Source organism: Oryctolagus cuniculus, chromosome 11 (genome assembly GCF_051225735.1).
Source record: "Oryctolagus cuniculus isolate XC-2025 breed Fujian yellow rabbit chromosome 11, ASM5122573v1, whole genome shotgun sequence".
NCBI classification, from domain to species: domain Eukaryota; kingdom Metazoa; phylum Chordata; class Mammalia; order Lagomorpha; family Leporidae; genus Oryctolagus; species Oryctolagus cuniculus.
The window spans coordinates 847477-867491 of record NC_142877.1 but is presented as its reverse complement, the minus strand read 5'-3'; the positions used below and the strand labels follow the sequence as shown (position 1 = coordinate 867491).

At 67.7% G+C, this 20015-nt stretch overlaps 1 protein-coding gene across 1 annotated transcript in view; it reads left to right on the top strand.

The window, feature by feature from the left end:
- The first annotated feature begins 11288 nt into the window (after window positions 1-11288).
- The window catches only part of NTSR1 (neurotensin receptor 1), a 29008-nt gene continuing 20281 nt past the window's right edge, over window positions 11289-20015 (top strand). Inside the window, exon 1 of the mRNA XM_051829424.3 lies at window positions 11289-12348. Coding sequence (XP_051685384.3) covers window positions 11644-12348 — 705 coding nt within the window. The 5' untranslated portion in view covers window positions 11289-11643. The remainder of the gene's footprint in view (window positions 12349-20015) is intronic.

Sequence of the window (20015 nt, the reverse complement as noted above, 5' to 3'; positions counted from 1 at the left end):
TGGGTGCGGTTTCTCGCGTGGGCCCCACAGGCGGCAGCCACTGCCGTGGTCCAGGGTCCCCCGGGGCCACCCCTTCCCCTTTGCCTGTCACAGCCCACGGGCGACCCGGGCTCCATCGCTGCAGGCTGCGGTATGGGACGATGTGGCTGGACACAGCCGTGGGCACGGGAGACGGCTGCTGGTACAGCCACACACGTCAGCAGGTTAAAGCCCCGGCCTGCAGGGCCAGCGTCCCACACGGGCGCCAGTTCGACTTGGCTGCTCCACTCCCGATGCAGCTCCCTGCTGTGGCCTGGGAAAGCAGTGGACATGGCCCAAGTGCTTGTGCCCCTGCTGCCCACGTCGGAGACCTAGAAGAAGCTCCTGGCTTCTAGCTGGGGAGGGAGGGAGTTGCTGTAGCTGGGGGTGGGGGCTGTGTGAGCCCCCCTGGGCCCCAAGAGGAGCGGGGAGGGGGCGGACAGGGCAGGTCCTGCTTAGCTTGGCGGTGCCTGGCAATGGCTCAGCCTCCACACAGCCCAGGCACCACCAGATGGCTCCAGCAGGGCACGGGAGCTCATAAAGAACGCCCCGGGGCCGGCGCTGTGGCGCAGCGCGTGGACCTCCACCCGCAGTGCTGGCACACGACACGGGCGCTGGCTCTGTCCCGGCTGCTCCACTTCCCGTCCAGCTCTCTGCTCTGGCCTGGGAAAGCAGAAGATGGCCCAAGTCCTTGGGCCCCTGCACCCACGGGGGAAGACCCAGAGGAAGCTCCTGGCTCCTGGCTTCGGATTGACAGCTCCAGCCATTGCAGCCATTTGGGGAGTGAACCAGCAGGGGTGTGTGTGTGTGTGTGTGTGTGTGTGTGTGTGTGTGTCTACCTCTGTAATTCTTTCAAATAAATAAAATAAGTCTTAAAAAAAATGCCTAGCCATGGGAGCTCCCGACACGGCGATGCCACAGAGACCCTCTCGGGGAGAGCCGGCCTTGGGACTCAGCCGTCCAGGGCCAGGGTCCTCCTGGGAGCTGGTGACCAACGCCAGGCTTCTGCCCCCACACCCAGCCGCCTGGACGGGTCTGTAGGAGCCTAAGGAAACACACACAGAAACACTCCACAGGACGCAAACGCACACGATGCCAGCGTGTGCGCCCAGTGCGTCTCCCTGCTTCTCGGAGGGCAAAGAGCTGTGTGGACAGGCTGGGGACGGGGCCGCTGCGGGAGAGGCCTGGGCAGCCCAGCTCTGGGACTCCACGCCCGCAGCCTCCGCCCAGACACCCAGCCCAGGGACGAGGTTCCCTCTGCGGCCACCAGGGGGCGGGCAAGTCCACCTGAGGCGTGACCTCGCAGACCCACTGACCCCACAGAGGCTCTGCTGGGCTGACTCCTGGCCAGGGCACCAGGAGGACGCTGCACCTGCTGCCCTGGGGTGGGGGCCCCAGCAGGGCCCCTGCCCAGGGAGGGCAGGCACGGGCTGAGCTGCACCGCGGGCAGGAAGACAGCAGGCAGGAGCTGGGGTGGGGCCGGCAGGGCCGAGCCCCAGGACAGCACTGACGGCAGAGGCCACCCCGCCCTGGGGAGCTCTCAGTCCACACCTCCCCGCACCGTGTCCTCCAGACCACGACAGCTCAGGGCCCCAGATCCGCTGTCTGTCCAGGGCTCTGAGGACGGAACCTGGCCGCCCAGGGGCTCGATGGCAGCCAGCTGGTCATCCAGGTCCTGGCAGAGGCCCCTCCTGGTCTGAGTCGAGGCCAGGGGTCCCGGCAGCATCCACTGCTGAGGGCACACAGGGTGGGCTGTGGGGGGCGGCGCCAGGCGTGAGAATCTGCCCTGGGCTCTGTTTCCGCCAGCGGTACTGGCTGAAGTATTGAGTGACAGCTGATTGGCGACCGCCGGCTCCATGGTCACCACATGTGTGTGTTTAATTCACAGCCTGACCGCTGATTCCACGTCCAGTACGGCAGCTGCTGGAGTGGCGTGCCAATGGGGGCCAGCACTGGAGCTGCTCGTCCGGGGGGGGGTCCCAGACAGCAGACCTGGGGGCCCTGGGGGTCAAACCTTTCGTGCCTCAGTTTCCCACCCTCTAACAGGGGGCTCTCTGGGTTGATGGGGCCAGGGTGGTTGGGTTATCGTAAGGCAGTGTGCAAGCCAGCACCATCCTCAGCCAGCGTTCGCCGGCGCCCACCGGGCCACCCCGCCCCTCCCCAGAGCTTCAGGTCAGCCCAGAGCCTCTGCCCCGGGCCAGCGTTTCTGGGGTTTGGGCGTCTCCAGGGAGGGTCTCGGGCACCTGCACACTTGCCCCCCCACTGCCAGCGGGAGGTCCACGCCCCACAGGTCCGAGTCCACGTGAGTAAGGCAAGCAGCTCACAGCCACCGCGTGCAGGTGGCTGATGAAGAGGCTCCGCCGCGGGGCCTCCACTCCTGCCACAGCCCCGTGGGGCCCTGCCTCTCCCCGGCCCGCGCGCCTGGGCCCACGCGGGGGTGCAGTGGAGGGGCCACCCTGCCCCCACCCTGTGGGCGGGGCCGGGCCCCTGCTGGCTCGGTCCTTGTTTTGTTCTCGGAGAAACAGCCTGTGCCTCTCCCCTAATTGGATTTCGCTGAGGCCGTGACGGACGCGGACGCCGGTCTCCGCTCGCGGACGGGGAGCCGCCCAGCTCCTCCCGGCTCCCTCCCGGGGCGGAAAGAGCGAGACAGGAAGCAGGCGGGCCCAGGCCCCAGGTTCCGCACCTCAACCCGGGGAAGGTGCCAGGTGCTCTCTCCAAAATCCTGGCTGTGTGACAACCAAGCAGGAAGTGAGGCGGGGCTTCTGCAGGCCCCGCCTCCTCCCAGCACACCTGCCAGGCCTCTCCCAGGGTGGGGCCGAGAAAGTCCCCCCCAGCAGCAGGGGAGGGAGCCCTGCAGGGTGGTGGGGCTGCCTGAGCTGCCCCTGGGGAACTGGGCAGGGCGTCCCCCCTGCCCCTAGAAGGGCTCAGCTTCAGAGGAGCCCTCTCTGCCCCCCCAGCCACTGAGTGTGGGACAAGTGACCGAGGGACAAGTGCCGCGCTCAGCACAGCGCTGGATCCCCTCCCAAGCCCCACTGGCCACTGAGCTTCTGTCCTGGAGTCGGGGGGAAGGGCTGACGGCCTGCGGCGGGGGTGGGGGGCGGTTTCTGGCCCCAGCCTCCGCCCAGCGCCCCTCCCTGCCCACATCACTCCAAGGCAGATTCTCACAAAGCACCGAGAGAAGGGCCCGGGCTGCGGCCATCACTCACCTCCGTCTCCCACAGCCGGGAGGGAGACGGGTGCGCCCAGGGCAGCAGCTGGGCCGGGGAAGTTCCATCACTACCTTCTACCCTGGGCCTGCCCTGGCTCCGCCCCACAGCGCTGCCCAGGCCTTGGAGAGACCGATACCAGGTGCCCACGCGGGACCCGGGTGGGGGGACCCTGGGTAGAGGCCCGGGGAGGGGTCAGCCTGCAAAGGGGAGTGAAAGAAACACAGGGGGACCACGTGGGGGGGGCAGTACCACTGGTGGAGGCTGGAGTGGGGTGGGTGGAGCCTGGGGCTGAGGGCTGCCCATGCTGGATGTCCAGTGTGCACAGTGACAGCAGCCGAGGGCAAGGACGACCCAGGAGACGCAGCTGAGTCCTCTGCGCTTGGTCGAACTGTGCCACGTGGCCCCCGCCCTCTCCCAGAACCACGTATCCATCTTGTCCCCTACCACAGCCCCCAGGAGGGCGTCCAGGTGGCCAGGCCCTCGCGTGTCCTGCGACATGAGCCCCTGTGTTGACCCTGAACCACCCGGGGTCTGCGCTAACCACGGCCCCTGTGACGGGAGCCCTGGCCACGTGATGGCAGCTGGGCCTCTGGGACAGACCCCAGCAAGCCCAGGGCCCCAGGCTGGGCTGTCTGGGGAGTCAGTGCCATCCGCAGGCTGCTGGGGAAGACCCTGGAGGCAGTGAGGGGTGGCTCGCACCCAGTCTGCTGCGCCCCCGCCCGTGCCCTGCTTGTCCCCCCCGGACGCAGCTGCTGAGGGCACAGTGACCCTTCCCGAGTCGCGAGCAGTAGGGCCTGGGCCTCTGGACCACGTGTGGGGGCCGTGGCCGAGGAGGCCCTATCCGCCTTGCTGTCCGAGGGTCTGGGCTGCTGGCCAAGCAGGGGTCACCCACGGTGCTCGGGACCTAGGGCAGGACCAGTTGGCGGGGGCAGAGGACTAATGCCTGGCCGGCCATCAGCACCACGGAGGACCCAGCTGGCCCTGGCCGGATCCAAGAGGATGAGACCAGCGTCGTGGCCTGTGGGTCCCTGCCTGGCACCTCCAGCCCAGGGCGCGAGTGGGGCAGGGAACAGAAACACGGACCCAGTCAGGAGCCGCCGGGGCCATCCTCGGCCTGCACAGAGCCTGGGGGCGGCCGCCCGGCCCAGCGCCTGCCGGCGAGCAGCACTTTTTAGGGAGCGTTTCGATGCTGTGTTCAGAGAAAACGCGTGCCCATCAGGTGCCCCAGCCGTGGCCTCTGAGCCCTGCTGCACTGACAGGGCTGGATCCGGGGGTGTCCAGAGGGAGAGGGACAGGCTGGAACGGCCCACTGCACACAGGGTGGGGGCGGGAAGGCTGGGGAGCCCCCACACCCCTGTTTCCCTGCCCACAGGCACTGTCCCCCAGGCGAGGTGTCCAGCGTCTGGGGCGTTGCCAGCCCGCGGCGGGTGTGTGTCTCCGAGGCCCCGAGAGCCGCGGGCCGTCCATCTCTCGGGAAGCGACAGCGGCCGGATGCGCGCCCCGGGCTCCAAGCCGCCTGTGTGCGCAGACACGTTCGCAAATTGCTGCGTTTACCAAGGCACAAGCTCCCGGCTTCCTGGGGTGCGAGCAGGCACAACACGGCCTCTTGTTTTTCTCAAACTGCACAGCGGAATGGTCTGTCCCCCTGGGCTACGTGTGCCGTGCGTGCTGTCTTTTCTGGGAGCAAATCCCAAGGAGAAAAAGCCTTCTCCCTGGGGACCGGGAGTGAGGGACCCTCTTCCGGTGTGGGGCGGGGGAGGGGCCTCACAGCAAGGAGTGTCATTCCCGCAGGTGGCCCCGCCCACCAAAGCTGGGACTGTGCGTGGGGCCAAGGGAGGAGGGAGGTGGCCGCCTGACAGCTGGGGGGGGGGCTGTCCCTCTCCCCAGGTGGCCGGGTTCTTCCCGCCCAGGCAATGGCTGAAGGGCCCCCAGAAGCCGCAGGTGCAAGACACAGGGCTTTTATTACAGCAAGCAAATGGCTCAGAGCCTCCCCAGGGCCACTCCGTGAGGCCCCCCAGGCAGCCCAGCACCCCGAGTTTAATCTGCACTGGAAATCTATAGCCCTGTGGCTCAGGTTCGTGGCCGCCTGCGGTGCCAGCATCCCAGAGTCCTGGCTGCTCCACTTCCGACCCAGCTCCCTGCTGTGGCCTGGGAAAGCCGGCGAGGAAGGCGCAAGTGCTTGGGCCCTGCACCCACGTGGGAGACCTGGAGGAAGCGCCTGGCTCCTGGCTTCAGCCTGGCCCAGCCCGGGGCCATCACAGCCATTTAGGGGAGTGAAGCGGCGGATGGAAGATCTCTCTCTGTAACTTTACCTTTCAAATAAATAAAGAAATAGCTCTTTTTAAAATGTATCACGGCCGGCGCCGCGGCTCATTAGGCTAATCCTCCGCCTAGCGGCGCCGGCACACCGGGTTCTAGTCCCGGTTGGGGCGCCGGATTCTGTCCCGGTTGCCCCTCTTCCAGGCCAGCTCTCTGCTGTGGCCAGGGAGTGCAGTGGAGGATGGCCCAGGTGCTTGGGCCCTGCACCCCATGGGAGACCAGGAAAAGCACCTGGCTCCTGGCTCCTGCCATCGGATCAGCGCGGTGCGCTGGCCGCAGCGCGCTGGCCGCGGCGGCCATTGGAGGGTGAACCAACGGCAAAAGGAAGACCTTTCTCTCTGTCTCTCTCTCTCACTGTCCACTCTAACTGTTAAAAAAAATAAATAAAAAATAAATAAATAAATAAATAAAATGTATCACTACCTTCTTAGAGAGGGAGGGAGCCTGTGCCGTCCTGGGGACTGCGTCGGGGGCTCCCCGAGTGGTGAGCGCCCCCCGTTGGCCCAGACCAGCACCACGGCCCTCCCCTCCCGCTGCGCTGGGCCTGGGCTGCTCTTTCAAGCCTCAGCGAGGGCGCCGCTGACCTAGCTGCTTTCCAAGCACACGTTTTTAAGAAGGAAAAGAGTTTTAGCTTTTCCGAATTTTCCTTCTTGCTGTTTTCCCGGGACCCTAGCTATGCCCAGCCTCACACCCGCGCGGGTCCTGAGAGCTGAGCCCCTCTGTCCGCCCCTGCCCTTGCCCCGGCCTCGACCGGCGCCAGCTCTGTCCCTCCTCCGGCTGCACCCTCTCCCCTGTGGACGCAAACCCCTCAGGTCTTCCCTGTCTGTCCCCTCCTGCACGCCCCCTCCCCCGGCTCCTGCCCACCTAACGCTCCCTCCTGAGTGCCCGGAAGGCCCAGGCCCCGCCTGTCACCTGGCTCAGGCTGCACCGGCAGTGCTGGGGGAGGGGCGGTGGCTGGGCAGTGGGAGACCAAGGAGCCCCACCAGCCAGCCACGGCCCCGCCCTGGAGCGGGACCTGAGGCCTCCAGCCAGCTGCCCGCCCAGCCACCCCCCCCCCAGGTGTCCAACAGCTGCAGCCACCTGGGCCTCGGCCGCCTCTGTCCTGTCCCGGGCTGACCCCGTCCCCCGGAAGCAGCTCTGTCCTCACCCACACGGATCGGCCTGAGAAGCCGACCATGGCCTGCTCCCCAGCAACCCCGCCACTGACCCCATCAGCGACCCCATCAGCAACAGTTCTGCCCGCACCCAGCCTGGCTACCTCTGCCCACGAGGTCCCGGCACGTGGCTGGGCCTTGAAGCCTCATGGCTGAGCCTCCAGGGTCAGGCGGGACCAGGCCGGGCTGGGTCAGGCAGGGTCGGGCAGGGTCGAGCAGGGCTGGGCATGGCTGGGCAGCATTGGGCAGGGTTAGGCGGGGCTGGGCAGGGCTGGGCAGGGCTGGGCAGGGTCAGTGGTGTCAGGTAGAGCCAGGCAGGGTCAGGCAGGGCCAGGCAGGGTCAGGCTGGCTCCGGCAGGGCCAGGCAGGGCCAGGCAGGGTCAGGGTGGCTCGGGCAGGGTTGGGAGGGGCCAGGCAGGGCGGGCAGGGTGTCCTGCTGGGTAGGGGAGGGTCACTGCAGGGCCCGGGTCTGAGGAGCAGGAAGGGGACATCCCACCTGGTTGTGCAGCCCTGGCCGCCAGCACACCTAAGGCTCGGGCTCACCAAAGGCCACGCGCTTTGTGGGCGGCAAAGCCAAGAATGGAAGCCGCTGGGCAGGACCCCAGATCCGAGCTTCTGGCCAGGTGGAGCAGACCCAGCTGAGCGGGGGTGGGGGCTCCTGCAGGGAGCCTGAGTCGGCAAAAAGCCGCAGCAGTGGGCGGGGCCACAAGGTCGCTCCTCCCTCCCCTCAGCGCCCATGGGGTCCCAGCAGGGCCCATGGACTTGGGAGGAGCCCACCCCTCCTGGGAGCCCAGCGAGTGTGGGAGGGCTCGCACACACACGCACACACACACACAATGTGTGACCAGCAGACAGCCGTGCACAGGACTTGGGGGGCACCAACACCAGGGGGGCACGAGGCTGGGCAGGAGGAGCAGCCGGCACCCCAGGGGACCCCTGCAGACAGCACCAGAGACGGGCAGGCCCAGGGATCTCAGCTCAGGGCGTGTGCCCTCGGGCAGGGGGCAGGACAGATGCCCGAGACCGTTTGGTGGTCAAGCCCAGGCCTGTGTGACTCAGACCACGGGCAGAGGCAGCCTGGAGGCGAGGCGGGGTCTGAACAGTCAGGGTTCTGGGCACTGTGGCCCCAGGTGACTGGGGCTTTGGAAGGAGAAACGAGAACGTCTTAGGGGAGACTTGGTGAGGGTGGGGGAGTCAGGAGAGCAAACCCCGGAATCTCTGGGCGGATTCGGGTGTGCAAGGAGCCAAGCACGCGCCCCAGCCAGCCGCCGCCCTGCGGTGCTTGGAACCGAGAGACCCCAGTTCCCAGGTCTCTGAACTTTCCAGTTTCAAAACCTGCGCCTCCCCCTGCCACCCACACCCACGATGGTCGCTCCCACCTCGCCAGGCCGGCAAAGGGCCTCCGGGTGTCAGCATCGGCCAGACCCCACAGACGCTGGGGGCCGCTCACTCTCCAGCCTCAGCCGAGCGCACAGGAGGCCGCAGCGACGTCCCAGGAGCCCAAGCCGCACACAGCGGAGGCACTGACCTCGGCGAGGCGTGGAGACAGCCGTGGTCACTCACGCCGGGGACCTGGCACGAGCCGTGCTGACTCTCACAGCCGAGGACCGAGGCTCAGCCGCTCGCTCTGCCTTCCCGGAGCCCAGAGTCGGGGCGCGGAGGACAGGGCTCGAAGCCACCCCTCCCCCCGCCCCGGTGGAAGCCACGGCCTCAGCCTCTTCCCAGTCTTCCCGGTGGACACAGCCCACGGCTCGGGAGCTGGCCGAGGGCCAAGGAGGGGCCTGGGCGCGGATGCTGAGGCCCGACAGGTCTGGAACGCCGCCCAGGGCTCCACCAGCGGCCCTGGCGACGCCAGGTGTCCGGGCTGGCAGGCGGCTCCGCCAGCACGTGCGCATGTGTTGCTCTATTTTTAACAATCCCCTTGGAGCGCCATACGTCCCGGAACGGGCGCCATTCCACGCCGCTAAGCTGTGCACGCGGTGTGTCACACAGCCCGGCGTCGCCCCTCACCCACCTGTAGCCTCGCAGCGAGCCAGCGCCTGCCAATCACGCGCGCAGTGAACGCGGCAGGCAGCGCCGGGCGCTGAAGTGGCCTCGTTCCGAGTTTAAGTCTTCACACCTCAGAAGCAGGGCAGGAGCGCTGCTGGGTGCGTCCTGGCTCCCCCGCTTCCTGCTCCCGGCTAACGGGGGGGGGGGGCAGCAGTGAGGGCCCAGTGCTTGGGCCCCGGTGGGGGGGGGGGGCTGGCTGGCGTCCCAGCCACCTGGGGAGTGGACCAGCGGATGGAAGCCCGCTTGCTCGCTCTCTCGCTCTCTCTCTCTCGCTAGCTCTCTCGCTCTCTCTCTCAGGTCTTTGGAAGAACGCCGAGTGAGCAGCTCTCTGGCACTCCTGCCCGGGAAGCCCTGGGCTCAGCGGACAGGACGCAGGTTCCTGCGGGCGCCCCCAGCCGGGCCCCAACCCACCAGGTGCCGCCTGTGTCCCAGGCAGCAGCAAACGGGGTGTCCACTCAGGCACCCCTTCTCGGTGGGTCTTCCGATGCGACTTCGGCTCTGGGCAGATACCTGCTCTCTGGGTAAGAGCACACGGCCGAGGGGAGCCATCCCCCCCACAGGCTGGCTGCCCTCAGCCCACACCCCGCCGGGCCCCAGAAACACAGAGGGCCCTGGCCAGCAGACGCACACGGACACGGCCGTCTCCCCCCCCACACACACACACACAGGCGGTGTCAGTCCCCAGGGCTCGCTGCCAGACCTGGAGCAGCTCACGGCGCGATGCCCACTCCCCAGAGCCCGCGCCCCCAGGGCTGGGCCAGGCGTCAGGGTGCAGGGCCGGATGCGGCCTGGCCACCAGTGTGTCCGGGCTGCCGCGCAGCCACACAGCAGAAGGCTCCGGCTCCCCGGCACAGAGCAGCCAAGCCATGGCTCTCGGCGAGCCCGCATGGGGACCCTCCACCCACCCTGCGCAGAGCAAAGCCTTCCTAGGTGGTTAAAGCAAACGCCTTTCACAATATTTGTGCTAAGTTGCCTTTTATGTTCCTAAGCTCCGAGGCCGCCTCAGAGAGACACCCAGAAGCCCAGCTTAGCCGAAAGGTCAGGGTGTGCAAACCAAACAGCGTGCCGGGGCAGCCGTGGAGACGGTGGCGTGCCGGGGCGGCCGTGGAGACAGTGGCGTGCCGGGGCCTCTCCCTGCCCTCCTCTTGGGCTCTGCACACAGGTGCCCAGGCGGCCCGGCCCACGGTCAGGGGTGGCCACGGGAGCCACGAGGGCATGAGCAGTGGTAGTGGGCTCCGTTCAGCACCACCACGTCCCGGGTCAAGGACACGCGGGGCCCAGTCCCAGGCCTGCTCACTTCCTGTGTCTCCCGGACAGCGAGTCCAGGGTACCCTGGCGGGGACCTGGGGGCAGCTTGTGGGACTCGAGGCGCGCCCTCCCACCCAAGGCTGAGCTCAGCCCCTTCAGTGCCGCCCACTCCCCGAGGCCCCCGGAGAGCAGCCCTGCCGGGGGAGCACCGCTCTCGGCTTCTCCCACCCCACAGCTGACGACGGGGCACAGAGAAGCTCAAACACTCCCCAGGCCAGGGCCGCAGGGCCAAGATGCAAACCACCTCTGCCAGCCTCTGGAGTCTGCGCTGGCGTTTAGCAAAAGGGCCGTTTGTGCTTCCTTTGAAGGCTACGTTTTCAAGTATTCGTTGCTGTGTGCTAAGACTCCCTGATGAGGCCGCCGGGGGTCCAGGTGAAAGGCAAGCCCAAGGCAGGCGGAAGACAACAAGATGGCTGTCAGCCCCTGGCCCCCTCCCCTGCAGCCAGACTGACCCCAGCACAGCCGGTGCAGCGTCTGGGGCTGTGACCCCTGGGCGCTTCCTCCTGCCCTCACCCCTGCAGCGGGCGTCTCCCAGGGTCCGCTGTGGGGAGGGCGGCTGTGCCCCTGCGCAGCTCACGGCCGGGGAGCAGGCGCACACCCGGCCCCCTCGGGCCAGCGGCTGGCAGGACACGGAGCCCGAGGGCCGCGGCAGAGCCAGCACCACCTCCAAGTCAGGCTGCCCCTGCCAACCCCGCGGGACCCGGCCCTGAGGGTGCCCCATCCCCACGCCTGCTTGCTTCTGCTTCCCCTCCCCCACCCCACCCCGGCTTAGTGGCACTGGAGCCCCCTAGGCGCTCAGCTTCTGCCCCTCCTCCACCGTGGGCACCAGGAGAGGGGCGGCCGCCAGCTGCGTAGCGCCCCATGCGCGCCAGCGGGAAGCCGTCTCCTTCCTCTGCCCTCGCTGAGCTGGAGACAGGAGGGCACAGCTCCCTTTCCAGTGCTAGAAGTTGGAGAGACCCGGGAAGGGAGGCTGTGCACCCAGGGGGAGGGCGCTGGGCAGACTCAGCGCCCCAAGGCCCAGCTGCAGCCCCCACGCCTGACCTGGGTTCCCGGGGTCGCTCTCGAGGGCCCTGACGGCCTCTAAGAGTGCGCGGCGGGGGGCGGGGTGGGGGAGGCGGCGACCACCAGCCTGCGCTGGGGCGGGGCGGGGACCGCGGCTGGGGCCGCCTCTCGCCCCCGCCCACGCTGCTAGGCGCGGCCGCGCGGCGCCGGCTCGGTGGAAGCGCGCAGAGCCGAGAGGGCGCGGGCGCGGCGGGGCGCGAGGGAGGAGAGCGGGAGCGGGAGAGGCGAGCGCGCCGGGCAGCCGTGCGTGCGCTCTGCTCGCCGCCACCTGCTTGTCCGCGAAGCCCGAGCCCAGGACCAGCGCAGAGCCCAGAGGGAGCGTGGAGAATCGTGGGGTCTAGAGCCGGGGGCGCAGCCCGGAGCCCGGGTGGGCGTGAGCCGAGTTCCTCGGGGCGGCGCTTCCTGGCCAGACGGCACCCCGCTAGCCGGCCTCCCGCGCCCCCCGCCAGGGCTCCTTCTCATCCCTCCCCGCCTGGACTTCCAGCCCAGGGGCGCGGGACAGAGCCGCGGACCCGGCGCGCACCATGCGTCTCAACAGCTCCGCGCCGAGCGCTGCGGGCGCCGACCTCTTCCCGCGTCCGCAGGTGGGGCTGGACGCCGCGCTCCTGGCCCCGGGCTCGGGCAACCGCTCGGCCAACGCGTCGGAGCTCGCGCTGGCGGCGCCGGGCAGCCCCCTGGACGTGAACACCGACATCTACTCCAAGGTGCTGGTGACGGTCGTGTACCTGGCGCTGTTCGCGGTGGGCACGGTGGGCAACGCCGTGACGGCGTTCACGCTGGCGCGCCGGAAGCCGCTGCAGAGCCTGCAGAGCACCGTGCACTACCACCTGGGCAGCCTGGCGCTGTCCGACCTGCTCATCCTGCTGCTGGCCATGCCCGTGGAGCTGTACAACTTCATCTGGGTGCACCACCCCTGGGCCTTCGGCGACGCCGGCTGCCGGGGCTACTACTTCCTGCGCGATGCCTGCACCTACGCCACGGCCCTCAACGTGGCCAGCCTCAGCGTCGAGCGCTACCTGGCCATGTGCCACCCCTTCAAGGCCAAGACCCTCATGTCCCGCAGCCGCACCAAGAAGTTCATCAGCGCCATCTGGCTGGCCTCGGCGCTGCTGGCCGTGCCCATGCTGTTCACCATGGGCCAGCAGAACCGGGGCGCTGACCGCCAGCACCCCGGCAGCCTGGTGTGCACCCCCATCGTGGACACCGCCACCGTCAAGGTCGTCATCCAGGTGAGCAGCCTGTGGGGGGGGGGCGCTCCAGGCGGGGGTCTCTCCGGGGGAAGCCTGGACTCTGCCCCCAGGGGTCTTCCAGCCGCGAGGGGGCTGCGGAAGTCCACTCCCTGGAGGCTGGCGAGGACGGGCCGCCTGGGTAGCAGCCCGAGCCCTCTCCCCACCTCGCCCCGCGGAGCAGCCGGGCCTCGGCCCCGCTCCCCATCCCCACCCCATCAGCTCTACCGAGGGTGGCTGGACTTGGTCAGTGTCCGCCCTGGGCTCATGGGTGGGCCTCGGGTGGCCCTGAAGCAGTCCCTGGGGCCATATAAGGCCACGGTCTCGTCCAGCAGCTTCTCAAAGGCCTTGTGCCCTGGCAGGGGCTCTGCAGCCCCCCCCCCAGCAGCGGCACCCCCAGGCCGGCTTCCTCCGCGTCCCCTGGCTGCCCTGCCCAGCCCAGACTTGAGTCAGAGCTGAGCCTGACATCTTCTTGGGTTGGGTCTTACTCCAGCCTCAGTTTTCCTATCTGTAAAATGGGATGATGGCAGCATTCACCCTAGGTGGTAGTGCTCACGAGAACTCGTGGGACGTGTCTGCAGGTGCCTGGCACACAGAAACACCTGCTGGTGCTGCCGTCGCTGCCGACGGCAGCGGTGATGTCCCTGTTGGGACGATGGTAAGGCACCTGGATGTGTGTGGGGGGGTGGGGTCTTGCAGCCTGGAGGTGGGGGCTCACTGGCCTCCGTACAGCGCGGCAGGTCTCAGTGTGTGGCCCCGTGTGGGGCTGGGCAGTTCAGAGGGCAGGCAGCCTCTCAGAGGCCCAGCTCTGGCCCCGGTGCCACTAGGAACTGGGTGGCGGAGGACACGTGGGGTGCCCATGGCTTCCGGCGGGATGTCCCGTCTTTCCTTCGGCCGGCCCACAGGGGGCGCTGCCTGCATGAGCCCCTGCAGAGCTCAGGTGTCCCGGGCGCTGTGTGGCTTAGGGCCCGGGTGGTCAGTGGCCTGAAGGAGTGCAGCAGGTGGCAGAGAGCAGAGGCCCGGGTGGGGGAGCGTCTGGCTCACGTCCGACTGAGGCGGGGGCTGGCCCGGCACGGCCACCAGCTCTGCCCTCAGGGGCTCGGCGGGTGCCGCCCAGGCTCCAGCCCAGCCCTTGGACGCTCACTGACCCTGTATGGGCCCCGTTTACCTGGTCACTGAGTGCCTGAGCAGGAGCCAGGCTTGGAGGCCTGGAGGACTGTCCACGCATGTGCCCACGTGTACACGTGAGTGACGGGGTCTTCTGTCCACACCTCACCCTTTCCTTCAACCACGCCAAGGTGTCTGTGCCCCCAAGGCCACAGCTGGACCTCGACTACCCACTACCCCTACCCGTGCCCTGGGTGCCGTTGTCAGCCCCCGGGCAGCCTGGGGCTTCCAGCTCACTGCCCCAAGGCCGGCGGGGCCATTTGCACGCGGGGAGGTTCCCGGAGAGCAGGGGTGCTAGGCTGGGCGTCCCCGCCCGAGTCTGCCACCAGCCGCCAGCGGTCTTTGCTGTTCCGGCCCTGAGCGGCCCGGCCGCCCTGCCTCTCCCTTTTGTTCTGAGAGGTGCCCCCGCTGGGTGTGGCCCCTCACTGCAGGCAGGGTGAGCCCCGATCCGTGCAGGTGGAGCCGGCGAGCAGCTGGAGGGCCCGGCATGTCCCCCCGGACGGCTCCTGCCCCGGGGTCCTCGCCAGGGCTGAGTGCAGTTGGCTCGGGCGACGGCTGCCGCATGCCTTCCCCTGTGGGAAGCAGGAGCCGTGGGAGAGCAGGGGCGAGTGTCCGTGCAGACGGTGCTTTCTAGAAAACAACAGCCAAGCGAGGTGGGGGCTCCGTGCAGAAACCCACCCCACCCCCGCCCCGTGCCTGCTCGCCAGGGGAGCCCGGGGCACACCCCGCTGCCGCGCTGAGGCTGATGGGGGCGCGGTTCCCACTGCCGCCCCCGTCACAGCCCCAGGGCAGTCTCAGAGAAAAGGAACGGACCTGGGATCTGGCGGGGCCCTGCGTGCAGCCCCCACTCACCACCCCCCACTCACCGGTCACCACCCCACCCACCACCACCACCCACTACAGGGGCAGGGGTCCCCGTGAGGGTGCAGCCCCCACTCACCACCCAGACACAGGGGCAGGGGTCCCCGTGAGGGTGTGGCCCCCACCACCACCACCCACTCACCGGTCACCACCCCACCCACCACCACCACCCACTACAGGGGCAGGGGTCCCCGTGAAGGTGCAGCCCCACTCACCAGCCACCCAGACACAGGGGCAGGAATCCTCGTGAGGGTACAGACCCCACTCACCACCCAGACACGGGGGCAGGGGTCCCCATGAGGGTGTGACCCCCACTCACCACCCAGACACAGGGGCAGGGGTCCCCGTGAGGGTGTGACCCCCACTCACCACCCAGACATAGGGGAAGGGGTCCCCGTGAGGGTGTGGCCCCCACTCACTAGCCACCCGGGCTCAGGGGCAGGGGTCCCCATGAGGGTGTGACCCCCACTCACCACCCAGACACAGGGGCAGGGGTCCCCGTGAGGGTGTGGCCCCCACTCACCAGCCACCCGGGCTCAGGGGCAGGGGTCCCCGTGAGGGTGCAGCAGCAAATCCAGGCGGTGAGGAGCACCCCAGACACACCCCCCATTTCCAGAGAGCAGGAGGAGGGGGAGCCCAGGCACCCACCCCTCCTTGTACCGAGAAACAGGGAGAAAGTGCCGAGTCCGCAGAGAGCGCGCCGGCTGGGCGCTTGGTTGGCTGTGGGCTCGCGCTCGGCCTCAACCCGCTGCTGTGGGCGGGCTCTCCCCGGGGTTCGGGTCTCCCCGGGGTGCACGCGGTGGTGTCTGTGGTCAGGTGACCCAGGGTTGGCCAAGGGTCAGTGGCCGTGGGAGTCAGCAGGGACGGCTCGGGGCAGGGGTGTTCGCACTTCATAATTGAGGCGTTTTTCAAGCTCTGTGTCGAAGCCCGAGATTCGGCTGTGGGATCTCCGTTCAGACTGTGGACGGCGGTTACAAAGGGGCAGCGTGAAGGAGGGCGGGGACCCCGCCTGGCTTCCGGCCGGGTGGGCCCTCGTCCCCACACAGAGTGGACTCAGCCTGCTGGGGCGAGGTGGACACAGCCGGGGCGGGTGTGGGACAGACGGGGCAGTATCCCTGCCCGGATACGGGGCACGGAGCAGAGGGGCAGGCCAGCCGCGTGTGCCCACGCTGCAGATGGGCAGGCGTCAGGGCTGTGCTGGCCGCAGGCTGTGGCGTCCTGAGCATGCATTGTCTGCAGCAGCCAAGCAAGTCTTGGGGCCACACCACGGCAGTGGGGGTGCAGCCACCGTGCTCCCCGGGCAGGCGCCCTCCCCGAGCTGTGGCCTCCTGGGCTCGGGGAGCAGCCAGGAGCTCCTGCTGGTGTTGGAGCTTGGAGCCTGGCGCCACTCCTCAGCCGGCCCCCCGACGGGCAGGAGAGCAGAGACTGGCATGGCCAGCCCCTGGGCCCTCGCCGGACAGCCGGGCGGGCAGCGGAGGCAGAGGCTGTGGAGACCGCCTGAGAGGGCGTGTCCAGCTGTCCACACACGCAGCCGCCCCGGCGGAGCTGGTCCTGAGGGTGTGGCTGGCGGCATCAAGCTCTCACCGTGGGACCGTCCCCACCACCCCCCCATCCCGAGAGCCTCTGGTCTCCAAGGGCAGGAGCTCTGGGTCCAGCGGGTGACCCTGCCCCCCGCCTTCACTCCCCCATCCTCCCCCGACCTGGAATCGGAGCTTCTAACCCGGGGTCATGAACGTGCAGGGGCCAGGGGCCCACCCCACGCTGAGGGAAAGAGGCCTTGGATGCTGCCGGCTCCTCTGGAAAAGGCGGAGCCAGAGACGGGAAGTGGACGGCTGCAGGGCTGGCCGCCGAGGGGCCCTAGTGACAGCCGGGTGACAAAAATGCCCGGATCATGGTGGTAGGGAAGCCGCAGCACACACTAAGATCAGGGTGGACTCCATGTGTGCCCACTGGGGTGGACTCGGTGTGTGTGTGCGCTAGGGGTGGACTCCATGTGTGCCCACTAGGGGTGGACTCGGCGTGTGTGTGCGCTAGGGGTGGACTCCATGTGTGCCCACTAGGGGTGGACTCGGCGTGTGTGTCCACTAGGGGTGGACTCGGCGTGTGTGCACTAGGGGTGGACTCGGTGTGTGTGCACTAGGGGTGGACTCGGCGTGTGTGTCCACTAGGGGTGGACTCAGCGTGTGTGTGCACTAGGGGTGGACTCAGTGTGTGTGCACTAGGGGTGGACTCGGCGTGTGTGTCCACTAGGGGTGGACTCAGCGTGTGTGTGCACTAGGGGTGGACTCAGTGTGTGTGCACTAGGGGTGGACTCGGCGTGTGTGTCCACTAGGGGTGGACTCAGCGTGTGTGTGCACTAGGGGTGGACTCAGTGTGTGTGCACTAGGGGTGGACTCGGCGTGTGTGTGCACTAGGGGTGGACTCGGCGTGTGTGCACTAGGGGTGGACTCGGCGTGTGCCCACTAGGGGTGGACTCGGCGTGTGCCCACTAGGGGTGGACTCAGCGTGTGTGCACTAGGGGTGGACTCGGTGTGTGTGCACTAGGGGTGGACTCGGCGTGTGTGTCCACTAGGGGTGGACTCAGCGTGTGCCCACTAGGGTGGACTCAGCGTGTGCCCACTAGGGGTGGACTCGGCGTGTGTGTCCACTAGGGGTGGACTCCATGTGTGTGCACTAGGGGTGGACTCAGCGTGTGTGCACTAGGGGTGGACTCGGCGTGTGTCCACTAGGGGTGGACTCGGCGTGTGTGCACTAGGGGTGGACTCGGTGTGTGTGCCCACTAGGGGTGGACTCGGCATGTGTGCACTAGGGGTGGACTCAGCGTGTGTGCACTAGGGGTGGACTCAGCGTGTGCCCACTAGGGGTGGACTCGGCGTGTGTGTCCACTAGGGGTGGACTCGGCGTGTGTGTCCACTAGGGGTGGACTCAGCGTGTGCCCACTAGGGGTGGACTCGGCGTGTGTGCACTAGGGGTGGACTCGGCGTGTGTGCACTAGGGGTGGACTCGGTGTGTGTGCACTAGGGGTGGACTCCACGTGTGCCCACTAGGGGTGGACTCGGCGTGTGTGCACTAGGGGTGGACTCGGCGTGTGTGCACTAGGGGTGGACTCCACGTGTGCCCACTAGGGGTGGACTCGGCGTGTGTGCACTAGGGGTGGACTCGGTGTGTGTGCACTAGGGGTGGACTCCACGTGTGCCCACTAGGGGTGGACTCGGCGTGTGTGCACTAGGGGTGGACTCGGCGTGTGTGCACTAGGGTGGACTCGGCGTGTGTGTGCACTAGGGTGGACTCGGCGTGTGTCCTCTGTCCCAGCAGAGTTACTTCTTCCTCCAGGAGCATTAGCATCCCTTCTGGGCTGGGTGTTGGGCGTGGCCGTTACCGCACTGCCTGGGCCCCCCACAGCCCCCCACAGCTGTGGCACCCGGGTTTGCCTTCCTGGCCCTCCCTGGACCTCCCTGACCCTCCCTGACCCTCCCTGGCCCCACCTGCAGGTGGCAGTGATGGTGCAGGTACCTGGGTCCCTGCCTCCCCAGGGGTGACCCGGATGGAGCTCCTGGGTGAACCAGTAGATGGGCTCGCTCTCTGTATCTGTGTGTCTCTGCTCGTCCCCTCTAAAATAAGTGAGAATAACATTTTAAAGTTTTAATTATGAAATGACACCTCTGGTGGCCCCTCTGCTGTCCCTCTGTCCCAGCCTGTCCTGTCCACAGACCCCGGGCCCACACTGCTGAGGGCCACTCCTGGCTCTTGGCAGTGGTCTCCATCATCACTCAGCCTACAGACCCCGTTCTGTGGCCCTGTAGGTCCCCGTGTGAGATCCAGTGACCCCAGGACAGGTGTGGGGTCTCTGTGACCCCAGGACAGGTGCGGGGTGTCTGTGTGACCCCAAGACAGGTGCGGGGTGTCTGTGTGACCCCAGGACAGGTGCGGGGTCTCTGTGTGACCTCAGGACAGGTGCAGGGTGTCTGTGTGACCCCAGGACAGGTGCGGGGTCTCTGTGTGACCCCAGGACAGGTGCGGGGTCTCTGTGTGACCTCAGGACAGGTGCAGGGGTCTCTGTGTGGCCCCAGGACAGGTGTGGGGTCTCTGTGACCCCAGGACAGGTGCAGGGGTCTCTGTGTGGCCCCAGGACAGGTGTGGGGTCTCTGTGACCCCAGGACAGGTGTGGGGGTCTCTGTGTGGCCCCAGGACAGGTGTGGGGTCTCTGTGTGGCCCCAGGACAGGTGTGGGGGTCTCTGTGTGGCCCCAGGACAGGTGCGGGGTCTCTGTGTGACCCCAGGACAGGTGCGGGGTCTCTATGTGACCCCAGGACAGGTGCGGGGGTCTCTGTCTGGCCCCAGGACAGGTGCGGGGTCTCTCTGGCCCCAGGACAGGGGCGGGGTCGTCTTTCCCTCTGAGGTCCCTGAGTTCTGGGCTCGGGGGTCTTCTTAGTCCCTGTCTCACGTCCTCAGTTCCCTTTGTAGACGGGTGTCCCTGCGTCCGTGGTGTGCGTGCCCACGGGATCAGAGCCCGCCGCCCGACGCGCCACTCCCCACAGGCTCACCTCCTGTCCCATCCCCACTTCTCTGCACATGCAGGAATTCTTCTCCTGCACTGAGCATTGTGAGCGGCACCCGAGAAGCTGGCCTGCTGTCTTCCTCGGAGGACGAAGGCTGGTGTCTGCTCCCGCCTCACTCGGCAGGCCCCGGGGTCCGGTTTCAGGCTTAGCTGGGGGTCTCGAGGGCCCTGCGGCAGGGCAGGACATGGCCCTGGTCTCTGCCCTAAGGGCACCTGGTGCGTGTGTCTTTTTTTTTTTTTTTTTTTTAAGATTTATTCGAAAGAGTTACAGAGAGGCAGAGGCAGAGAGAGCGAGGTCTTCCTTCCGCTGGTTCACTCCCCAGATGGCTGCAATGGCCGGAGCTGCGCCAATCCGAAGCCAGGGGCCAGGAGCCTCCTCCAGGTCTCCCATGCAGGTTCAGGGGCCCAAGCACCTGGGCCATCTTCTTCTGCCTTCCCAGGCCATAGCAGAGAGCTGGATTGGAAGTGGAGCATTCGGGACTCAAACCAATGTCCATATGGGATGCCGGCACTGCAGGCGGCGGCTTTACCCGCTGCACCCAGCGCGTGTGTCTGTTTCAGTTCCATTTATGCCTCTTTATTTGAAAGCCGGAGAGAGAGACAGAGTTCTCCCTCCTGCTGGCTCAGATGCCTGCAACAGCTGGCGTCGGGCCAGGCAGAAGCCAGGAGCTGGGCACTCTGTCCGAGTCTCCCACATGCGTGGCAAGGGCCCTAGTACTTGAGCCACCACGGCCGCCTCCCAGGGTGTACCTGAGCAGGAGGCTCGAGGGGAACCGGAGCCGGGACTCAAACCCAGGCCCTCTGCCGGGGGACGCGGGCGTCCCGAGCAGCGGCTGCACCCACGCGCCACGACGCCTGCCCAGATGTGTCACTCCTGGCTCGGCCCAGCGCAGGTGCCTTCCCCTAAGCCCTTTTCACCATCTGGGTCTGGGCTCACAGCTTGGCCAACCCGGGAGAACCCTGGACAGCTCCTGAGGAAGCCTCCCCACCCCCACCCCTAACACCGCCACTGTGCGGGCCTCAGATCCCTGCTGGGCTCCGAACCAGGCCCTGCCCAGGTCCCTGCTGCTGCCGTCTCCAGGTCG